We start from the raw sequence: 19,926 nt of genomic DNA, 5'->3' as shown, positions 1-19,926 counted from the left end.
AGAAGAGAAGGATGGTGGAGTCCATCCTGCCTTCTCATTTTTGATATTTTTACCTAAACAAGTATCTGGGCAGTTTAACTAGACCCTGTGCATGCGCTGCTAAGTTTTTCTTGCAAAGGTTTCTCAAACAAACTTCTCCAACAAAGTTTTTCCTGTATCACCTTATACATCATACATTTAAAGCACTCGTTTACCACTTTAACAGTCTTTGCTTCCCTCAAAGAATTCTGGGAACTACAGTTCCTTAAGGGTGCTGGGAATTGTTGCTCTTTGAGGGGACTCCTGTAAACTCTTGGGGTAAGCAGAGCCAGATTTTGGGGGATGGTGGGAAGAAAAGCAAAATGAAAAAAAGGGGAGGCAATTAAGAACCATGAGAAGTGAAGTTCAATACAATCAAGTACCGCTATGTTTAATTACTACTATTACTGCTGCAAATTTTCATATCTTCAAAAAATGTAATTACTTCGCTTTATGCAGGCATTCTGTTTGCACCTTCTGACAGAACACCATTTCATCCATTAATGTTGCACGTTACTCCAATATGACCCAGCACCCAAAATACAACTTTTCCCGGTACTATTACCCAGTTGAAGTACGAGTACCCACCAGAGTTTTTGTCGGGCAGCCGATTTATCCTCCACACGATGGAATTAAAGGCATGCTCATATTTGGCAGTTCCTAGTGTTACTCTCATTACTGGCTCAGAACCGGACACACTGGTGGATCCAAAGCTGGCGCTTTTGTTCACCTTTGCTTTCAAAGACTTTTCCCCGAGGACACTATCTCTGCGGAAGTTTTTCACCCACTCCTGTGGCACTGGGTAGCGGACCATCACATTTTCACAGGGGACCTGAGTGAGAGGGTCTCTGTTGGACGAGAACCCCGGAGACATCATCAGCCAGCTCTGGAGCTCCACCTCGGCGCCGTTGATGCTAGCTGCGACCCTCAAGGTAAAAGGCAGCGTCTTCTCGGAAAACACGCTTCTGAAGCGCATCAGTTCAAACCTGCAGGCGTCCAAGGGGTTAAACTGAATGACGCGGGCACTGGCAAATGCCTCCTCCTCCACGCAGGAGTGGAACTGGCAATCGTACAGCTTAATCCACTTGGTGGTGGTTGTGGGCATGATGTCCTGCCGTGAGACGATTTCGTTCCCTTTGACAAGGACATCGTTGAGACCCAGCCTGCATTCCGCCAGGCCAGAAAGGAAAGTGAGAACGTGCACTCGGGTCAACACATTGTGCTGCAAAATCCTATTGTCTCTTTTGGCCAAGGTGCCATAGAACTCGTCCTTTACATCCACAGTGATTTCCTCCTCTTGGTAGTTCAATCCCACTGTGCTCAGGTCTGTTGACGAGGCGGGCAAATCCATTAGTGTATCCTGGACCGCCCTGATGAAGCTGAGGAAGTCTTCATAGCTGGTGGTACCCAGCTTGATAACCTGCTCCCTCTCCGCTATGTGAGAGACAGCAGGCTTTGGCTGGTACTTCTTCTTTTCCTTGTAGGTGATGCGGTCTATCCTCACACTGTGTATCCTCCCATTCTCATCATAGTTCTGGAGTTTGGGTTCCGAAATCTCATGGCTGATGTCAAGCTTGAATTCCTTGAACGGCTTTTCCAATCCCTTCTCGTAAAAGAGCTGCAAGTACCGGCTCTCGGTCAGCTTGACGTAGATCGGCCCCCAGTGTCTAGATGACATGATGTTCTTCTTTTCTGGTATCCTCAGCATCATTGGCCAGCCATCTTTTCGTGGAGGTGGCCCCAGAAAGGACACGGTGCTATATAGCTCAGTTGGCACTGTGGGGTCGTCGTCTGGCAGAGTAGGACTGCTCAGCTGATCTGGGTCCCCGATCTGGAGTTGCTTGAGCTGCTCGACAGCATCTCTGTGCCTGAGGTGTTTACTTGGCTCATTAAAGCTGATGCAGTCAGGCTCCTGATGGAGGATAATGAGGGAGTCTCTCTGGTTTCTGCCAGAAATGGGAAAGGTTTGAGAATGCCTGTCCCGTTCTTCAAAGAAAGAGCTGAACGGGTTGATAGGAGAAGGCTGAACGTCCCTCAGGGATTCGTCAAGGAAAGGGTTAGTCGCACTCCAAGGGGGTGTCCCACTAAACGAAGGCAAACTGGTTATTGAAGAAAGGTCTAGTTTCTGAATTTTAGGGAGGTCAGCCAATGCACTCCTGGGGCGTTCCCTTTTCTTAAAGGATGAGGAGAGGGTAAGAGAGTTCACATCTGTGATCTGTGTTGTTGTGACTGCTGCTGCTGCTGCTGCAGTTGCTACTAATGGTGGGGAATCTGCTTTTACGGGGGATAAAGTGGATGGAGAATTGCAGCTGACTTCATTGTCATCAAAAGTCACCCAGCTGGGGAAATGAGCTGTTGTTGGGGTTTCACTGTGGCCGTTTACAGATGTGCTATTCAGCTGCCAGCTGGTGGCCTCCATGCCTAGCTCTTCATCTTCGAGAAGGGATGAGGAATTGTCTATATGGAGAAATGAGAAGAAGTGTCAATCCTAGGATGCAAGTTCTAGGCATCATAGTATGTTTCATCATGTCTACAATGGGCAGTATGCAAGTAAATAGCTGTGCTAGCACAAGAATTAGCACTAGCACAACAGTATTTCCTCCTCTCCTCCACCCATGTGCATCCCACACCATCTCTAAATTTATTAAACAGCCCTGTTTAGGGAAGCTTTTAATATCTGATTAATCATTGTATTTTAATATTCTGCTGGAAGCTGCCCAGAGTGGCTGGGAAAACCCAGCCAAATGGGTGCGGTATAAATAAGAAATTTATTATTATTATTACTACTACTACTACTCTGGAGAGTTGTGGAGGGCAGATTTAGGGGTCACACAGGGGGAGCATGTTCCATTGTGCTAAGAGAACCTTCACTTTAGCATTATATTGCATACAGCCCAATGAATGCCATAATTACAAACAAAATGCAACTACAATAGAAAGTTTTTTAAGGGAGGGGGACAGCATGTTAGACAAACTGCTTTTGTCTCCTTTAGAAGGGAGAAACTACTTACAGAAATAAACCTCCTTCGCAAGAGCTCATATGGAGCTAGACATTCTGATTCTGCTTTCTGTTCAGATTTTGTTTGTAACTACTGGTCAGATTCATGGAGCCAGAAAATGTCATTCTACTGTACAGACTTTTACAAATCATAATAAAACTGTTGTTTGCTCATTTGCATTTACAAGTGCTTTCATCAACCACATAAATCTGCCTCTAGCCTATGCACAATCCTTGACAGCTTGTCATGTTCTGTGGAGGAGAGAATAACAACAGATGAGGAAGCCAAACTTCCACCATTAATTTATGAAACAGATTTGAGATAAAATATATTTCAATAAATGAAATGCGAACTATCATAAACTCTGCTCTTGACTACTAAACACGTCACTGTTAAACATCTCTATAAATGGTCAGTGAAGGGTTAAAGAAATTGGGAAGCTAAATGGTATAATGCAGGTTTTTCTCCCCATGACTATGAAAACCACACTGAGAACCTGGATTGTGTGGTTAGTTCCTATGCGAAAAGCATCTCATCTCATATGCCCAGGCAAGCCGTATGATTACTCTTTGCATGTGTCACGCAGCTCTGACTTTTCAAGATGGCAAACATATTGCCAGGTAATGCATGAATAAGGACCCTTGTTGTCATGCCACCTTCAGAACTATGAGCCTTGTTGAGCCAGAATAATTTAACAGTATGTCCAGAAGGTGGTGCCATAAAGCCAGACAAACCTAAGAGACCTCTTCCAAAATTATACACTTACTGCAAAACGTTTACCCCACGACCACCACAACACAAATTGATTGGTAGATCTCAAAAGTGTACACAGCGAGATTTTCACAGAAGCCTACTATGTTGCATTTGCACAGTCTATATAGCTAAAAAAGCCTAAAATATTTCCCAGAGATGCCATGCTCCACATCTTCCTCTTACTCAGGAGTATACTTGCAGGATCCTACAGGCATGTATGAAATGTCCTCAGAGAGTACAATGGAAAGTTGAGAGAAACAGAAGATCAAAGTGCAATGCCCATATCGCAAATGAACACTCCTTCTCTGTGCTTTGCCAGTTTTTGTGCTCTGCATTGGACACCCAATGATTTGATTTGATATCAGGCCTTCCTTTTGAACCTTCCAGTTGCCGAAAATAACACAGGTCTCTGGCTCCTTGGACCTGAACTTATGCTGTACCGTGCGTGCCTAATTCCTTGTGGTATTCACCTGTTGCTTGACCTCACCTCTAGATTACATTTTGAACCTGGGCCTATGCTCAACCTCCCTGAGGGCGCCCACTGTAACATGACACTAGATCATCCTTTGAGTCTTCCCTGATGAGGGCTTTCAATAATTCTTATTTGTAATGTTAAAGTTCTGTAAATCAAAACTAAAACAAACAAACCCATGAACTATTTTCTTAGAATATCTGCCCCCAATCCACAGCTAATAGCTAAAGGTAAAGGGACCCCTGACCATTAGGCCCAGTCGTGACCGACTCTGGGGTTGCGGCGCTCATCTCACTTTATTGGCCGAGGAAGCCGGAGTACAGCTTCCGGGTCATGTGGCCAACATGACTAAGCCATTTCTGGAGAACCAGAGCAGAGCACAGAAACACCGTTTACCTTCCCAGCGGAGTGGTACCTATTTATCTACTTGCACTTTGAGGTGCTTTCGAACTGCTAGATTGGCAGGAGCTGGGACCGAACAACCGGAGCTCACCCCGTCATGGGGATTCGAACCACCGACCTTCTGATTGGCAAGTCCTAGGCTCTGTGGTTTAACCCACAGCACCACCCGCGTCCCTTACAGCTAATAGCTGCTGAAGGCATAAAATGAATACTACAGCTTTGTAGTATTTTTCAACAACAACAACAAGAAGAATATAGCAGCCTTGCCAACTATATCTGTGACCTTGCACAGAACACGGTGTGGGTGGGGAAGAGCACTTCGCTTGGAAAAGAGTGCATTTCCTAAGTACACAAGGACTTCAGTAAATGCAGCTGATCATCCAGCAGAAGTGCTTTTCAACGATACTGTAGGCTGCTTGGGTAGAAAGCTGACTTGGAAGGTGGTGGGGAGGAGCTGAAGAAAACTGACAAAAGAACCCAGAGCTAGTAGAAAACTTGGTTCCCCAACCTCTTTATCTACACGGTGCTGCCGAGAGAACTATTTTAATTAGCGTCTGAATGACCTCCGACTCAATATTCACAGAACTTGAGGGCAGCAAAGCTTTTGATTATTCATACAGGGTGAAGATTAGCAATAATAACTGAAGTAGCAAGCTGAAAACATGTGCAGACACTTTATTCTATTTGCGGCTGGTTCGTACTTGTAGCCTGCCCTCACACAAGGCTCCTGAGTGGTTCTGCAGGCTCTTTCCTCACTGTGTTAGCTAAAGCTCCAGCTGCACTCGTGGCCCTTCGACCTGCTGACACAGGAGGTCTTTTATGCCTTCCATCTCCAGGGCCAAGAGAGGGGAAAGCAGGGGCCTCATGTGCAAACATATATAGACCTGAGGTTCCACGTAAATGTCCAGTTGGGTAAGTGAGGCCCTGGAACTCCTAGCATTACATTTTAATAATTTAGGTAAGCCACCATAGGGAAACTTTGGGTCCACACACATACACCCTCACCGAGGAAGTCCAACAATGCGAGAGGATAAGGGATGTGCCATATTTTAGCTCTTTTCCCATGCTCAGGTAATTTGGCTTGACAGGGAAATATTTTTGGAATTTGGTCTTGCATTCCAAGGCTCCATGGGAAGACTGTTTCATTGTTGCTTGCGCCCTGCCCTGCTCAGGGAAGCAATTTATTCTCACCACAACTGGTGAGGTAGAAATTAGGCTGAGAGAAAGCACTTTTGCTCAAGGCCACCCATCACGTTATACAGCAGAGAGAGGGACATGCTGCAATATAAGGATGCCCCCACATGAAGCTCTCAGGAGCCAAGCCGTATTTTAAGTAGGGCTTAATAATAATAATAATAATAATAATAATAATAATAATAATAATAATATTTATACCCCACCCATCTGGCTGGGTTTCCCAGCCACTCTATTCCACTTGCAGTCTTGCGTCATCATAAAGCACTCTTCTTACATCCAGGAATCAGCATACATAGGTGGGATTACACACAGGGGAGAAGCCCCCCCCCCGGTGTGTGTGTGTGTGTGTGTGTGTGTGTGTGTGTGTGTGTGTGTGTGTGTCAACCATACCTTTTTATACCAGCTGGCTACAGACCAATTAGGCAACTCCCCATATCTTGGTTTCCTGATGCTGACTCATCACATGATGCTGAGTCAAACTTTCTACTGAACACAGAGTGTTAACTCCTTGAAACCCACAACACTCCAACGGGACATGCCGTCGGATGTTCCCTGTCCCAGTCAAAGCACACAGTTACCTTTAAGCCACATAGGCTAGAATGCAGCTACAAGTTAAATCCCGAAGCACCAGGGAAAGAAGGGAATCTCAGATGCTGCACAATAACATAATAAGAGTACTGCTAGATCAGACCAAACGTCCGCCTGGTTCAGTATTCTGTTTCCCAGTGTGAGCTACAAGGAGCCCACAAGGACATAAAGGCAAGGTTGAGGAACATTTCTCATCCCAAGGACCATATTCCCTTCTTCCTTCCTGGGGCCACATGATTTTGTTTGGTGGTGCCAGAGGAAAAAGTGCACAGAGCAATGAATGTAATTTTTTACCTTTGTGAAAGACAAATAAAAAGCACAATCAAGAGTTCAAGGACACATTCCAGCCAGACAAAAATTATCTAGAGGGGTTCAAACAGGACTGGTGAGGTGTGTGGCTTGGCCAGATTCCCCTAGAGGGACACATTTGGCCCCTGAGTCTTCGTTTGCCGCTTATGACATAAGGAAACATCCTGGATTGGGACTCTCTTGTGTCTGTGGAATAGGGGCTTTTTGTCTCCTGATGCAGTTCCAAACAGCCTCAGGCACCATGTGTCTGCTATTATGTTAAAGGAAAGTTTCCTCTTGAATGAAGGGGAGACTATGCCCCCCACAATACAAAGAGCAGGTGAGGGAGGCCTGACCTGGATTGAGACCAAAGCTCCCCTACTCCCAAGGTTCCAGTCTTTACCCATCTTGTTCAGTCTTAAGCTAGTGCACTAGTAAGAGACAAAAAGAATCTTGTGGCATATAAAAGACTAACAGATTCATTGGGGCAGAAGCTTCCATAAGGTAGAACCCAATTCATCACTTGACTGAGCTCTTGAGATTCAAAGTCTCCTTCCATTCAGCAGACACAAACATGCTGAAAGGACAAGCTACCAGCCTGCTAGGACTTCAGACCTGGCTCATATCCGCACACAGCTTAATATCTGCCTCCTCACATATTCCTATCTGAGATGGCTACATACAGGAGTTTCATTGCTGCCATAAAGACCATTAACAGGCTGCTAATATCAGATAGCTGCACAGGGGGGATAACACATCATACATGTCTCTTTAAGGTGCAACTGGAATTTGTATATGGAGGATTCATCTGTTGTTATTTCTAGTCACTGGTTGGAGCTCATACTTTCAGGTAGTGGAATGGCAGGTACAAAGTCTTGAAAGGAAAGGAAAAAGCACAACACAGAAGATATCCACCAGGTATTAAAGGACGGAAGCCACAGAACGTTCAGACACATAACTCTCTCTTGTTCTGCTTCTGAAAACACAGAACACGTTTGCTTTAAAATAGGACCAAGGAAAGTATGGTCAATATAAGATTGATTTGTACTATCAGGGATGGATCTACATGCAGGGGGGAAAACGCTATAAATAAGTCAGAAATTAGATAGTTGTAACAAAGGGGGGGGGGACACCTATGGAAAATCACGTACAAAAAAATTCTGCTCTCTGGCGCCAACTGGTGTTGCATGTTTATAATAACACATTCAAATCATTGTTTTTTGAGTAAAATAGCCGAGTTCCAGCTCTCCAGTACAACTCCAATATGTTTACACAGTGACTATTTTGTTACTATGACATTCTGGTGGCTAATATAACAGTCAGGGAGTTCCAATTCAAGTCTTAGCCAGGTGATTTCTTCAGGCCAACTACAAGGAGATCAGAGACAATACGAGCTTTTGTACAGGAAAAAGCTGCAAAGAAACTTGCCTTTGCTGCACCTGTTTTGCTGATAAACTGATAGCAGGTTTGCCAGATCAGCCAAAATCAGCAGTTCCAAAGCAAGAGAGGGTTCCTTATCAGTACTTTTGGCTTTTGGTTGGTATACAGGTTGCAGGAGCCACAGGAAGGCTAATTTCATAAATGGTGAATGACACTCAAAGCTGGGATTTAGCCATATCTAAGAATATAATATATGTGAATAGATTTATAACTTCTTCAGAATTTCACACGACAGGGAAGATGGAAAAAAAACAAAACAGCAGCCATTTCTCTTTTCAAAACATGCTTTCACAACATTGCCCAGACCAGTTCTCATTGGTTTTCTCTTGAACTCAAAAATAGTAACACCGGTTTCCTGCTTCTGGTGCCCAGGGTATTTCCTAAGGATCAAATGTTAATGCAGAACTGTATCTTCTATCTGCTGAATATGATAAACAAAAGGCCTGCACAGACAGCAAGATGAGAAGGAAGTAGACAATTTACATAGTGTCATTTTGTAAGCTTTCTGTAACAACAAATTGTCACTGTTTTTTTGTGTTGAATATATGCTATATGGTAATTTACGGACCTCATAGGTACCTACAGCCATTAGCACATAGCAAAATATGTATTTTATCAAAGGATTTGTTGAACTGAAATACAATTAAGAAGAAGTATATTAATACTGTAATGAAATACAATTAAGAAGTAATCAGGGAAGTTTTTAATATTTATTGCTGTACTGTTTTTAACACTTGACTGGGAGCCGCCCGGAGTGGCTGGGGAAACTCAGCCAGATGGGCAGGGTAGAAATATTATATTATTATTATTATTATTATTATTATTATTATTATTATTATTAGTGAAATAATTATTAAGCTCTAGCTGTATGTAGGTTTTATTTTATTTGTTTTTTATCTGTTAGTTTGGAAATGTACATCCAGGTTTTTTTCTTCCTTTAATTTTTTTGGGGGCCCCAAGAGAGTGGGGCCCTAAGCTTATTTTAGCTTATACGTAAATCCAGCACTGTTTGTAAATACATACACCATTTTATTTGCATGCTTCTTTTCTATAGTTAAAACTAGGCTCAAGGCAACTTACAACACGGGGTGGGGGAGGGGAAATAATTACAAACAGAACAGAAATAATCATAAACAATATATAAAAGATCAAAAAATACACCACCAAATTGAAACAATTTCCATATAAATCATAGTAAGATCTAAAATAAAGATATAAAAAAAATATAAATAACAGCGGCAACCCCCACCAAAAAGTCCCCTTAAATAATACCACAGCCCAAGAGTCTGCCTAGCAGCCAGACAAGTCAGTCAGGGCCCTGCCTTCCCAGGCCAGGTGGGGAAAGGCTTGCAAGAGAGGAAGCAGGTCTTCCAGGACTCACAGGCAAGATGGTCAGTGGCCTGGCTGCCTGTGACAAATAGCCACTGGCCTGTCTGCATGTGGCAAGAATATCACCATTCCTTTCACTTAATATTGCAGTCTCTGTCTCCGTCACTCTGACGCACCACTTGTAGGTGAAGACACAAGACTGAGGAGAGCTCAGTCAAGCCAAGAGCAGCATGGCTGGCTGACTCCTGGGGTGAAGAAGCACTGTGAAGAATGATGTGGTGTCCAATGGCTGCTCCTCCCTCCCTAAGCAAATATGGTTGGCCTGCGATGTTGTTATTGCTTTCAGTACACAAGCAATATGAATCTGATTATGACACCCCCTGCTTTGCACTGTATTTCCTCTGTATTGACATGAATGGGATGGAATAACACCATGTCAATGTAATTCACATAGTAAGTTATGCAATTTTGCCACAGTAGACAGCAAGATGAATAACGTACCTTTTGGCAGAGGATGAACTGCAGCAGAGTGGAAACACTGCTGTATGCAAAGAATACAGGGTGGAATGGAAAACAAAGTCTTCTTATAGCCCTAGTGTAGAGCTAGAAACTGACTAGGTATAAGGCATCTTCCTCCTAGGTTTCTACATATGCAAACCAACAGAGGACAGAGCGATAAGCTAGTAGTTGAGGAATATCAGTTAAAAGACTCAAAGGGAGCGAATACCCTCCTTATAAAAGAAACCATTTGAGTTCTATGATGGAAAGCCACTGTAACAGAGTAGGAGCAAAGGGTGGCCATACAATATATGGCCTAATACTCCATGTTACTCTTGTGTGAATGGTTCAATGCTTTTTCTGGCCAGTGGTCAACCTGACACTTTAAACCCATGGTCCTGATATGTGGCAAACTGCTCACAAGCCTCAGGCACAAGAACAAAGGGGATCACTGCCATGCAAGGAGCTGAAGTATATAAGTCACCACAAAACAGAAAATTAGTTGTGTTTTTCCCCTCTACACAAGCTTTCAGCAACCTAGGTGATCCTTGCATCAACTGGTGCAAGTTGCTGGGTGTGAGATTAAACAGTCTTCGCAGTAAGGCTCTGTTCTGCTAAGAGGAAGGCACGTTTGTCAAACCCTCACCTTGATCAACTCCCGCCCGGAAACCAATGTCCCCACTGTGGAAGGACGTGTGGATCCAGAACTGGCCTTCACAGTCACTTACGGACTCATTGTTAAAACCGTGTTTATGGAAGACAATCTTACTCGGCTACGAGTGATCGCCAAAGAAGAGATTAATATAGATAAGTGAAGGCAGCATTTTTATCATTTCCCACTTGTCAAGTTATTGCAAGGTTGCTGCCTAGCTGAGCTGGGCACAATCTTATGAACAACAATCTTAAAATGCTAGGCAGAACAGACTAGCATATAATTTATGGCCATAAATCATGTCCATTCTTCCTTGCAGTGATAAACTTTAAAGCTATCACCATGGAAATTTTGTTCAGATAGAGAGATAATTCAATTTCATTTTTGTTTGCTTTATATTGCCCATAAATTAAGAAGTAGCTGAACTAGCGGCTACACACTATAATAACCCAGAGCAGGACAAATATAACTCATTATTTCATATAATGAGAACAGTGGTGTTTACAAGCATGGCGTTGATGTATGAAAACTTTACAGCCAAATGTCAGAGAAATTACTTAGGGTTTGATGGGGTCTATAAGAAGAAAGAGTATAATGAAGACACCACAGAAGAGAATCAGAAAATGTTCCATAAAAGCAGTTGTAGTAGGGGAAAATGATATTAAGTGCTTCAACTCCACATATCTGTGCAATAGAGCCCTTGACCCCATGGTTGGAAAAAGCTGTTTGGGAAGGAATGACTGAGAGCAGAAATGTGAAGGAACTGGACTCTTTTCTCGTTTACTAGTTCCCTGCACCAAACTGCTTCGCTAGCAGCTTTTCCCCATGTGAAGGTTTCAAATGTGCATCTGTGACAGGGGTAGGCAACCTAAGGCCTGTGGGCCAGATGTGGCCCAATCACCTTCTCAATCCAGCCCACAGACAGTCCGGGAATCAGTGTGTTTTTACATGAGTAGAATGTGTGCTATTATTTAAAATGCATCTCTGGATTATTTGTGGGGCATAGGAATTCATTCATCCCCCCCCCCCCCCCAAAATATATAGTCCAGCCCACCACATGGTCTGAGGGACGGTGGATCAGCCCATGGCTGAAAAAGGTTGCTGACCCCTGATCTACTGTATGATGTCAAATGCATATCAAAATCCCCAGAAGGGTAAAGCTACTTTGGGGTCAATTTGGGGCATCTCTCCACTGCTTCTCCACCCTTACCTCTTCTCTACCAAGTGTTTTTTCTTTCTTTCTGGGACTGGATATAGCTGGGATTCCTGCATTGCAGGGGGTTGGACTAGATGACCGTTGGGTCCCTTCCAACTCTTCAGATTCTATGATATAGTTACAGTTGTAGTTCTACATACAGTGGTACCTCGGGTTACATACGCTTCAGGTTACAGACTCCAACCCAGAAATAGTGCTTCAGGTTAAGAACTTTGCTTCAGGATGAGAACAGAAATCGTGCTCCGGCGGCGCAGCAGCAGCCAGAGGCCCCATTAGCTAAAGTGGTGCTTCAGGTTAAGAACAGTTTCAGGTTAAGTATGGACTTCCGGAACGAATTAAGTACTTCACCTGAGGTACCACTGTACTCAGGTAGCCCTGTAATGAGCTTCCTCTCTGATTTGAACCTCACCTAAGGCTAATACTCATGGAAGCATAATGGTTCTACCTAAAAAAGAAGTCCTCATGGTTGCTTCTCTCTCCACTGGAAAGCAACCATCCCTGTCACACAGTGTTCTCTCCTTCTTTCCTGGGTCACAGTCCAAAAGCCAAACAACAACATCTCACCAGCAGATTTACCAATGACAGCTGTAGCGTAGACAAAATTCTGGCACAGCCTGGCAATTTTAACAAACTGACTCAGGGCAGGACTGACCTTCCAAGTCTTCTTTACAGTGGGAAAGAAGACCTGTTCAGAGACCATCTGCTTCTGCTCTGGGAAGCTTTCGCACTGCTTTGAGCCTGTGCCAGGTAACATGGGTGGAACATCATTTAGAACAAACATACTGGAATTGCTTCCCACCATCATAGCTTCAGGCATTTCACCAGCAGCATCTTCTTTTAGGCTCCAGCCCACATTTAACACAGAATTAGGCATGTGCATGCCATGGACTGAACTCCAGGGGCTTCCTCCTCAATTGTTATGCAGGGCTCGTGGCCAGCTCCTGCAGTTCATCCAGAAGCAGACTATTTCTCGGAGATTATAGTGATTCAGTTTGAGAACAGAAGTTTTATTGATCAACCACTGATTCCAGCCTCTGCCCTCCTGACTTCTCACCCACAGTAGCCCTCAAGCTTCTGGAACAGTACATAAACACACACGCAGGTTCCCCTAGGACAGATGGGGTCACGAAGAGTCGGACACGACTAAATGACTAAACAACAACAAAGTCAAAAACAGCACTCTGAATTGGGCTGAAAACTAATTGGCAGTCAGTGCAGTCCTGCAATTGTAATTGTGGTTTTTACTGAGATTTGCTCTGCTGTTGTTTCTGTTCTGCTCCTCTTCTTTATTTTGACTGATATGAAATTGATTATAAAATATTATTCTTTATTTTCTTGTATTTTGCATTTCCCCCCCTGCACCACTTTGATACTTCTTAATAGGTATAAGTGGGACACAATTATATGAATCTGTTTCAAGCTAGACCACAGATCCATCTAGCTTGGCATCATTTAAACTGACTAGCAGTTGCTCTCCAAGATCACAGGCGCAAGACCTTCTCATCTCCTTCTTGGAATTGCCAGGGGTCGAATCTGAGACCTTTTGCAACATGTATATTGTACATCTTAGCTATAGCCCATTCCACCGTTCTGTTACGTCTTCCTTAACAGCATGGTTTCAGAATGAAGGAACCTTCCCTGGAAATGAGGACCTTTCCAAATTCCCATTCCCTCAAAACACACACACACACACACACACACACACACACACACACACACAGTTTTTAGTCACTTGTTGCATAAAATGCATCACTGTAGCTTTTTTGTTGCATGGGAGCAATGTATTATTACGTAATATTTCAGCTGAAGGGACAGTTACCTTTTCTCAGATCACAAAAACATAAACATTTTCTTGGTTGGTGGGAAAATGTATTTCCTCAGTCTCCAGAGGCCAGGCTGGGGTCTAAGAACCATTGAGATAACGGAACCAAAAAGAGGTCTCTCTGGCAACTTGGGCAAGGTGCAGCAATAATGTAAGTTAAGAGGCTCTATTTTGCTTTCTCTACTGCCAGGCAAAACCAAGTGTCTGGGAATCACTACTTCTAAGTTTGCATGATTATAGAGCAATTGAGCCTGGAACCAGGCTGCTTGCACGCATCCCATTATTCCCCTCCTTGGGAACCTGGGACACTTGGGAACAGAAACACTGCATCTTAATTACATTTACTGAAATCTTTGCAGCCCAGACCTCAAGGCTCCAAAAAAGAGTGAAGGACATGTGCGTTGATGATGCAACATTCATAACAAGAGAGCTATTCATCCCCTGACCTTCATCTCTGAAGGAAAGGCAACCTTCTTGCCTTAACTTGGGACCCTTCTCTGACATGGGTGCCCATCAATCAAACAAACCTCAATTATAAAGTCTCACAATGACTAAAGCAGCCTCTCACAATGGCAGGAAATTAACAGAAGCCAATATCGGACTATTATCTTCCATTCGTCACTTGGGATTTTGTTGGCTTCCTTTTATTTGTGTGCACACAAAGCTACACAAGTTCATCAGATTACCAGGGGTCACATCACAGAAATCCAGAAAGCGGAATTAGGCAAGAGGCCACTGTTTCCTCTCTCACAACATTCAACGCTCACCTTCTCCTATAGACAACATGAGCACATAAGGAAGGGAGGAAGTTCATGAAAAGGAAAAAGTAAGTACCAAGCCTATGATTTCAGGACAAAGCTGACCTGCAAAAGAACCACATGATTCAAGAATGAGCAATTCATAATATCCAGGAACAAGATCTGATAATTACTTTGGGACTGCATGGTGAGAAGTAGACAGGAAATCCATGCTTCCTTCTCCATTTCACACCACAAACAACAACATCTAATTTCCTTTTAGGCATTGGAGACATGTTACTCCTTGATTTTTAATCATGGCTATAGACCACTGGGCTCAACAAACTGCCATGCTACCCTGTTCTGTTCTGCAACTGGGAGTGTTCAGATTATCTGTGACAGGCATAGGCAAACTTGGCCCTCCAGATGTTTTGGGGCTACAACTCCCATCATCCCTAGCTCACAGGACCAGTGGTAAGGGATGATGGGAGTTGTAGTCCCAAAACATCTGGAGGGCCGAGTTTGCCTATGCCTGATCTATGATCTGGCATTCAGCCACAGCAAAAACTTACTGCTATAGTATTATAGAAAGCAGTCATTTGTTGAACCACTTTCGGCTGTGATTTGCCAAGAACACTGAAATGTCCCAATGGACATTATCTTCAACCAGCCCAGGCTCAAGACAGATATGAAAACCTGAAGCATGTGCCACTTACGTTACATCTGGCAACAGTCAACCCTTCCCTACTGGCCCATCTGAGTCTCTAATAATCCAAATAATCACGAAAATGTGGCAAAGTTTTTCCTTATTAGACCTCTTACGATTGCCTGATTTTGTGTGTGTGGTCTAGTATTTTAATTCTGTGTTTCTCAGCTGTAGTAATGTGTATTTTTATTAAAGTTATCAAGTGTAACTGTCAATTGTTATAAAATATTTTAATGGGCTGCTAATAAAGGAAGAAGAGTAAGTTTACATGTCTGGGTAGGCTTTCCGAAACAAAAATATTTTTAACAGGTGTCTAGAACATTACAATAAAGGCACTTGCCTGATGTCCACAGGCAGGAAGTTTCAGAGCACGGGTGCTGCCACGCTAAAATATTGTTTCCTCACAGATGCAAACTAAGTTCCACATATTAAAGAAGTTGTGTGGGCACACATGGCACGAGGTGATCCTGCAAGGAAACTGTTCCCAAGTTGTTAAGAGCTTTCAATATTAAAAACAACACTTTGCTCTCAGTCTAGTAACAAATCAGATCTTTGAACAGAGGCTTAATATGCTGACAGAAAAGTGATAACATTTAAAAATATCACCACAACAGATAATTTTTAAAATGTAATAAAATGTGTATGACCAATGTAATATGGTGTTGCAGAGTAAAAATACATTGGTTAGCACCTGTCTTATCTTGGGAGACAAAAGAAGAGTGAATTTTCAGGAGTAAAGTCAAACCATTCGGGGAGTTACAGTGCCTGCTGTGGCTGTAGAAACCAATATGGGAGAGGAATGTTTTGTGGCAGCTGAAGATGCCTGGTTGTGCTGATGCAGGTGTACCATGGCGTTTCTTCTTTCTGCAGTCTTAAAGATGTCTTGATGGAGACGGAAGAGAGTTACCAATGAGAGTTCCCAGAGAAGTGAATTCCACCAATTGTGAGGCCTCATTGAGAAGTACCTGGCCAACCTAAGCTTCTCTAGTGACAGACCAGAGAGCAGAGCCTTCAAAGATGTCAATGCCATGTCAGCAGGTTCACATGGATGTAAGCGATCATTCAGATAATCTGATTAATTAAATCTAGAAACATCTTGCTTTATCCCAGTGTTCTCAAGCAAGACAACACTCCTCTGCTGATCTGATATACACTGGGAGTGTTCCTCCACCATACCTCCTTTTTTTACAATTACACCTTCTCTTTCAAGTCTCTGCTTTGCATCTGCTCCTTTTTCTCCAGGATGAAGATGCTTCATTGAAAAGCAATTATACCGCAGACAACACAGCCATCTGCAAGGCAGGCTCTTCTGAACAACTTCACAGGATAAAAATAATAATGGTCTCAGACTGTTGCTATAGCAGCAAGGCAAACAAGATTCAGTGGAACAATTTGCCATGTTGGTTCTATGAGACCATCAATTCCAAATCCCTACCCAGCCTTCAGTGAGTGTCTCCTAATGATGCAGAGCATTGCTGTTCACCATTGGGTGAACTGCTGCACAGTAGCAAGAGGAAGAGAGGTAATTAAAAGATTTAAAAAACAGAGAAAAGAACAGAGCCACACATAGCACCAGCTAAATCACAAATAAAATGCCTTATTTGGGGGCACATCACAAACCACTGGAAATGAAGCAGAAAAGCTAAAAATGTGTTAAATTCTCTGGTAGTTTCTTAGGACCAATTATATCACAATGCAGACTACTTCAGTGTTAGCAACAAACAACCAGGCCCAGACAGAGGGGAGACAAGAGGGAGCACATGTCTTGGGCAGCAGGATGGTGTGTGTGTGACCAAGCAGCATCCTGCCCCAGGGTATGGCTACCTTCCTCCTCAAATAAGCAGAACCCGGCTGGAACATAAGGAATCATAGAGTGTGTCCTGCAGTGCGTCTCTCTCACACATACCATGTCAGAATAGCAGGAATGTAAAGGAGGAGTCAGGCCTTGACAACAACTTCTTCTTTGGCGATCACTCGTAGTCAAGTAAGATTGTCTTCCATGAACACGGTCTTAACAGTGAGTCCGTAAGTGACTGTGGAGGCCAATTCTGGATCCACAAGTCCTTCCACAGTGGGGACATAGGTTTCCGGGCAGGAGTTGATCATGGTGAGGGTTTGCCACACGTTCCTTCCAAAGCATGTTTCATCCTGAGTTTGAGCGTCTTCAAAGTCCTTCGGTAAAGGCTGTTCTCCAATTGGAGCACTCACAGGCCAGTGTTTCCCAATTGTCTGTGTTTATATTACATTTTAAAAATATTTCCCTTGAGAGAGTCTTTAAACCTCTTTTGTTGACCACCAGCATTACACTTTCCATTTTTAAGTTTGAAATATAGTAGTTGCTTTGGAAGACGATAATCAGGCATCTGAACAACATGGCCAGTCCAATGAAGTTGATGTTGACTGGTGATCTTTGCTTCTTAGACACTGGTGATCTTTGCTTCTTCCAGTACACTGGCATTAGTTCACCTGTCTTCCTTTCCCAAGTGATATGCAATTTTTTTTGGAGACACCGTTGATGGAATCTTTTGAGCAGTTGGAGATGGTGTTTATAAGTGGTCCATGTTTCACAAGCATATAGCAAGGTTGGTAGTACAATAGCTTTGTAAACAAGCATTTTGGTTTCCCTGCGAATGTCCTGGTCCTCAAACGCTTCAATCGGGAGTGCACTATCTGGCTATAGGCCACCCACCTCTTCAAATAAGCAAAACCCAACAGTCCTGTTTATTAGAAGTGGTAAGTGGCCATAGTAAGGCCCACCTCTTTGTCTGCCCAATGAAGAGGAAGGAGAGAAGTTATGGGACAGAATATGAATCTGTAAGCTTCTCTCCTGAAGGGGTGGCAGCAGTAGAGAGTGGTGGAAGAAGGGGAGAAAAGTGAGTTTTAGTGGACAAGTTAGTTCTTCAACAGTAGTACTTGTCATAATTCTAGAACAATGTTGGCCTCAAAGTCTAAAATGCCACTTGTGAAGGTTAATGAATTGACTTTCTTATAATAGCCTCATTTCTTTCTATGAAATGAATTGGAAGTGGAATAGGAAGACAAAGAAATGCACTGTTTTACATGCTCTGTGCTGCAAAAGTAATGGCTGAGCCATGAGGGAACGTAATATGGATGTTTTACATCACTAGAGGAGAAAGGGAAAAGGATGAATAAGCCCAGGTCAAAAGTGAGCAAGCCAGCTGAAATCTAAAACTGCATTCTGTGTTCTTTGAAACCAGATTTTTAAAGTCAAGACATCACTTCTGCTTAGAAGTCAGAATGGTAAAAAAGGTAAAGGGACCCCTGACCATTAGGTCCAGTCGTGACCAACTCTGGGGTTGCGGCGCTCATCTCGCTTTATTGGTCGAGGGAGCTGGCGTTTGTTCGCAGACAGCTTCCGGGTCATGTGGCCAGCATGACTAAGCCGCTTCTGGCGAACCAGAGCAGCACACGGAAATGGAGTTTACCTTCCCGCCAGGGGAATTTAGCTACTTGCACTTTGACGTGCTTTCAAACTGCTAGGTGCACAGGAGCTGGGACCGAACAACGGGAGCTCACCCCATTGCAGGGATTCGAACCGCCGACCTTCTGATCAGCAAGTCCTAGGCTCTGTGGTTTAACCCACAGCACCACCCGCGTCAGAATGGTAGGTGATCGTATGGGGATCCCTTGCAGATGATTGCAATGCCTGGAAACAGACAGACAGGTAATGTAACACAGGTCCTGAAAGATCTACATTGACTCCCTGTTTCTGAGCACAATTCAAAGTGTTGGTGCTGACCTTTAAAGCCCTAAACAGCATCAGCTCAGTATACCTGAAGGAGTGTCTCCATCCCCATCGTTCAGCCCAGACACTGAGGTCCAGCTCCGAGGGCCTTCTGGTGGTTCCCTCACTGCAAGAAGTAAAGTTACAGGGAACAAGGCAGAGGGCCTTCTCGGTGGTGGCGCCTGCCCTGTGGAACACCCTCCCATCAGATGTCAAGGAAATAAACAACTATCTGACTTTTAGAGAACATCTGAAGGCAGTCCTGTTAGGGAAGATTTTAAGGTTTGAGATTTTATTTGAGGTTTTGTTTGAGGTTTTATTGTGTTTTTAATATTCTGTTGGGAGCCGCCCAGAGTGGCTGGGGAAACCCAGCCAGATGGGCGGGGTATAAATAATAAATTATTATTATTATATATTATTAATGTATCGACAACAGTGACCAGAGGAGGAATGACTGCTGGGAGGAGCGCAGAGAGCAGAAACACCATGGTGCACCCGTAGTAGCAAACCAGGTACTTCCATCTGTCCCATCTGCAATAAAACATGTCTCTCCCAATATCGGTCTCCACAGCCACAGCAGGCGATGTAACTCTCCAATGCTTTGACTTTATCGCCAAAGGCGCACTCTTCCATTGTCTCCCGAGAGAGATGTAGGCCAGCCCAGGTTTACCAACAAAATACATGGTGCATCCACAACATCACAGGGTAGGTGTTGACACATTTCCACCTGACGGAACTGGAAACTTCTGTATAATCATCTTTTGAATATTTTTAAATACCTGTTCCTAACTGTTTATCAATAAACTTTATGTTTTTTATAAACCGCTTAGAGGTTTTCTGACAATTGAGTGGTAAAGACATTTTCTTAAACAATGAACAGATAAATAAATGCTAACCATGGTTAGCACTGGAAGTTAAAAGGGGGAGGAATTCACATGCAAGGACAGAGAACAGAACAGGGGGTGAAGCACTCAGACTTAGGCAATGTATTAGAAAACTGGGCAGTGTTACATTTGTGCCAGACCAAAATGCCATCTATTATTTTCAATGAGTTTACAACTCTG

At 43.5% G+C, this 19,926-nt stretch overlaps 1 protein-coding gene across 2 annotated transcripts in view; it reads right to left on the bottom strand.

The window, feature by feature from the left end:
* Positions 1–19,926, bottom strand: part of STON2 (stonin 2) — a 67,500-nt gene that overhangs the window by 9,429 nt on the left and 38,145 nt on the right. The window contains exons 1-2 of one of the 2 annotated variants that reach the window (XM_028718229.2): positions 9,539–9,664; positions 607–2,475 (exon numbers count right to left, since the gene is read on the bottom strand). In XM_028718229.2, the coding sequence (XP_028574062.2) occupies positions 607–2,475; positions 9,539–9,596 (1,927 nt within the window). In that variant the 5' untranslated portion in view covers positions 9,597–9,664. Of the gene's footprint in view, positions 1–606; positions 2,476–9,538; positions 9,665–19,926 lie in introns of those variants that run through there. The other variant, XM_028718220.2, reaches the window with a different exon arrangement.

Source organism: Podarcis muralis, chromosome 1 (assembly GCF_964188315.1).
Source record: "Podarcis muralis chromosome 1, rPodMur119.hap1.1, whole genome shotgun sequence".
NCBI classification, from domain to species: Eukaryota; Metazoa; Chordata; class Lepidosauria; order Squamata; family Lacertidae; genus Podarcis; species Podarcis muralis.
The sequence above is the reverse complement of the archived record's forward strand: the minus strand, read 5'-3'. Positions and strand labels throughout refer to the sequence as shown.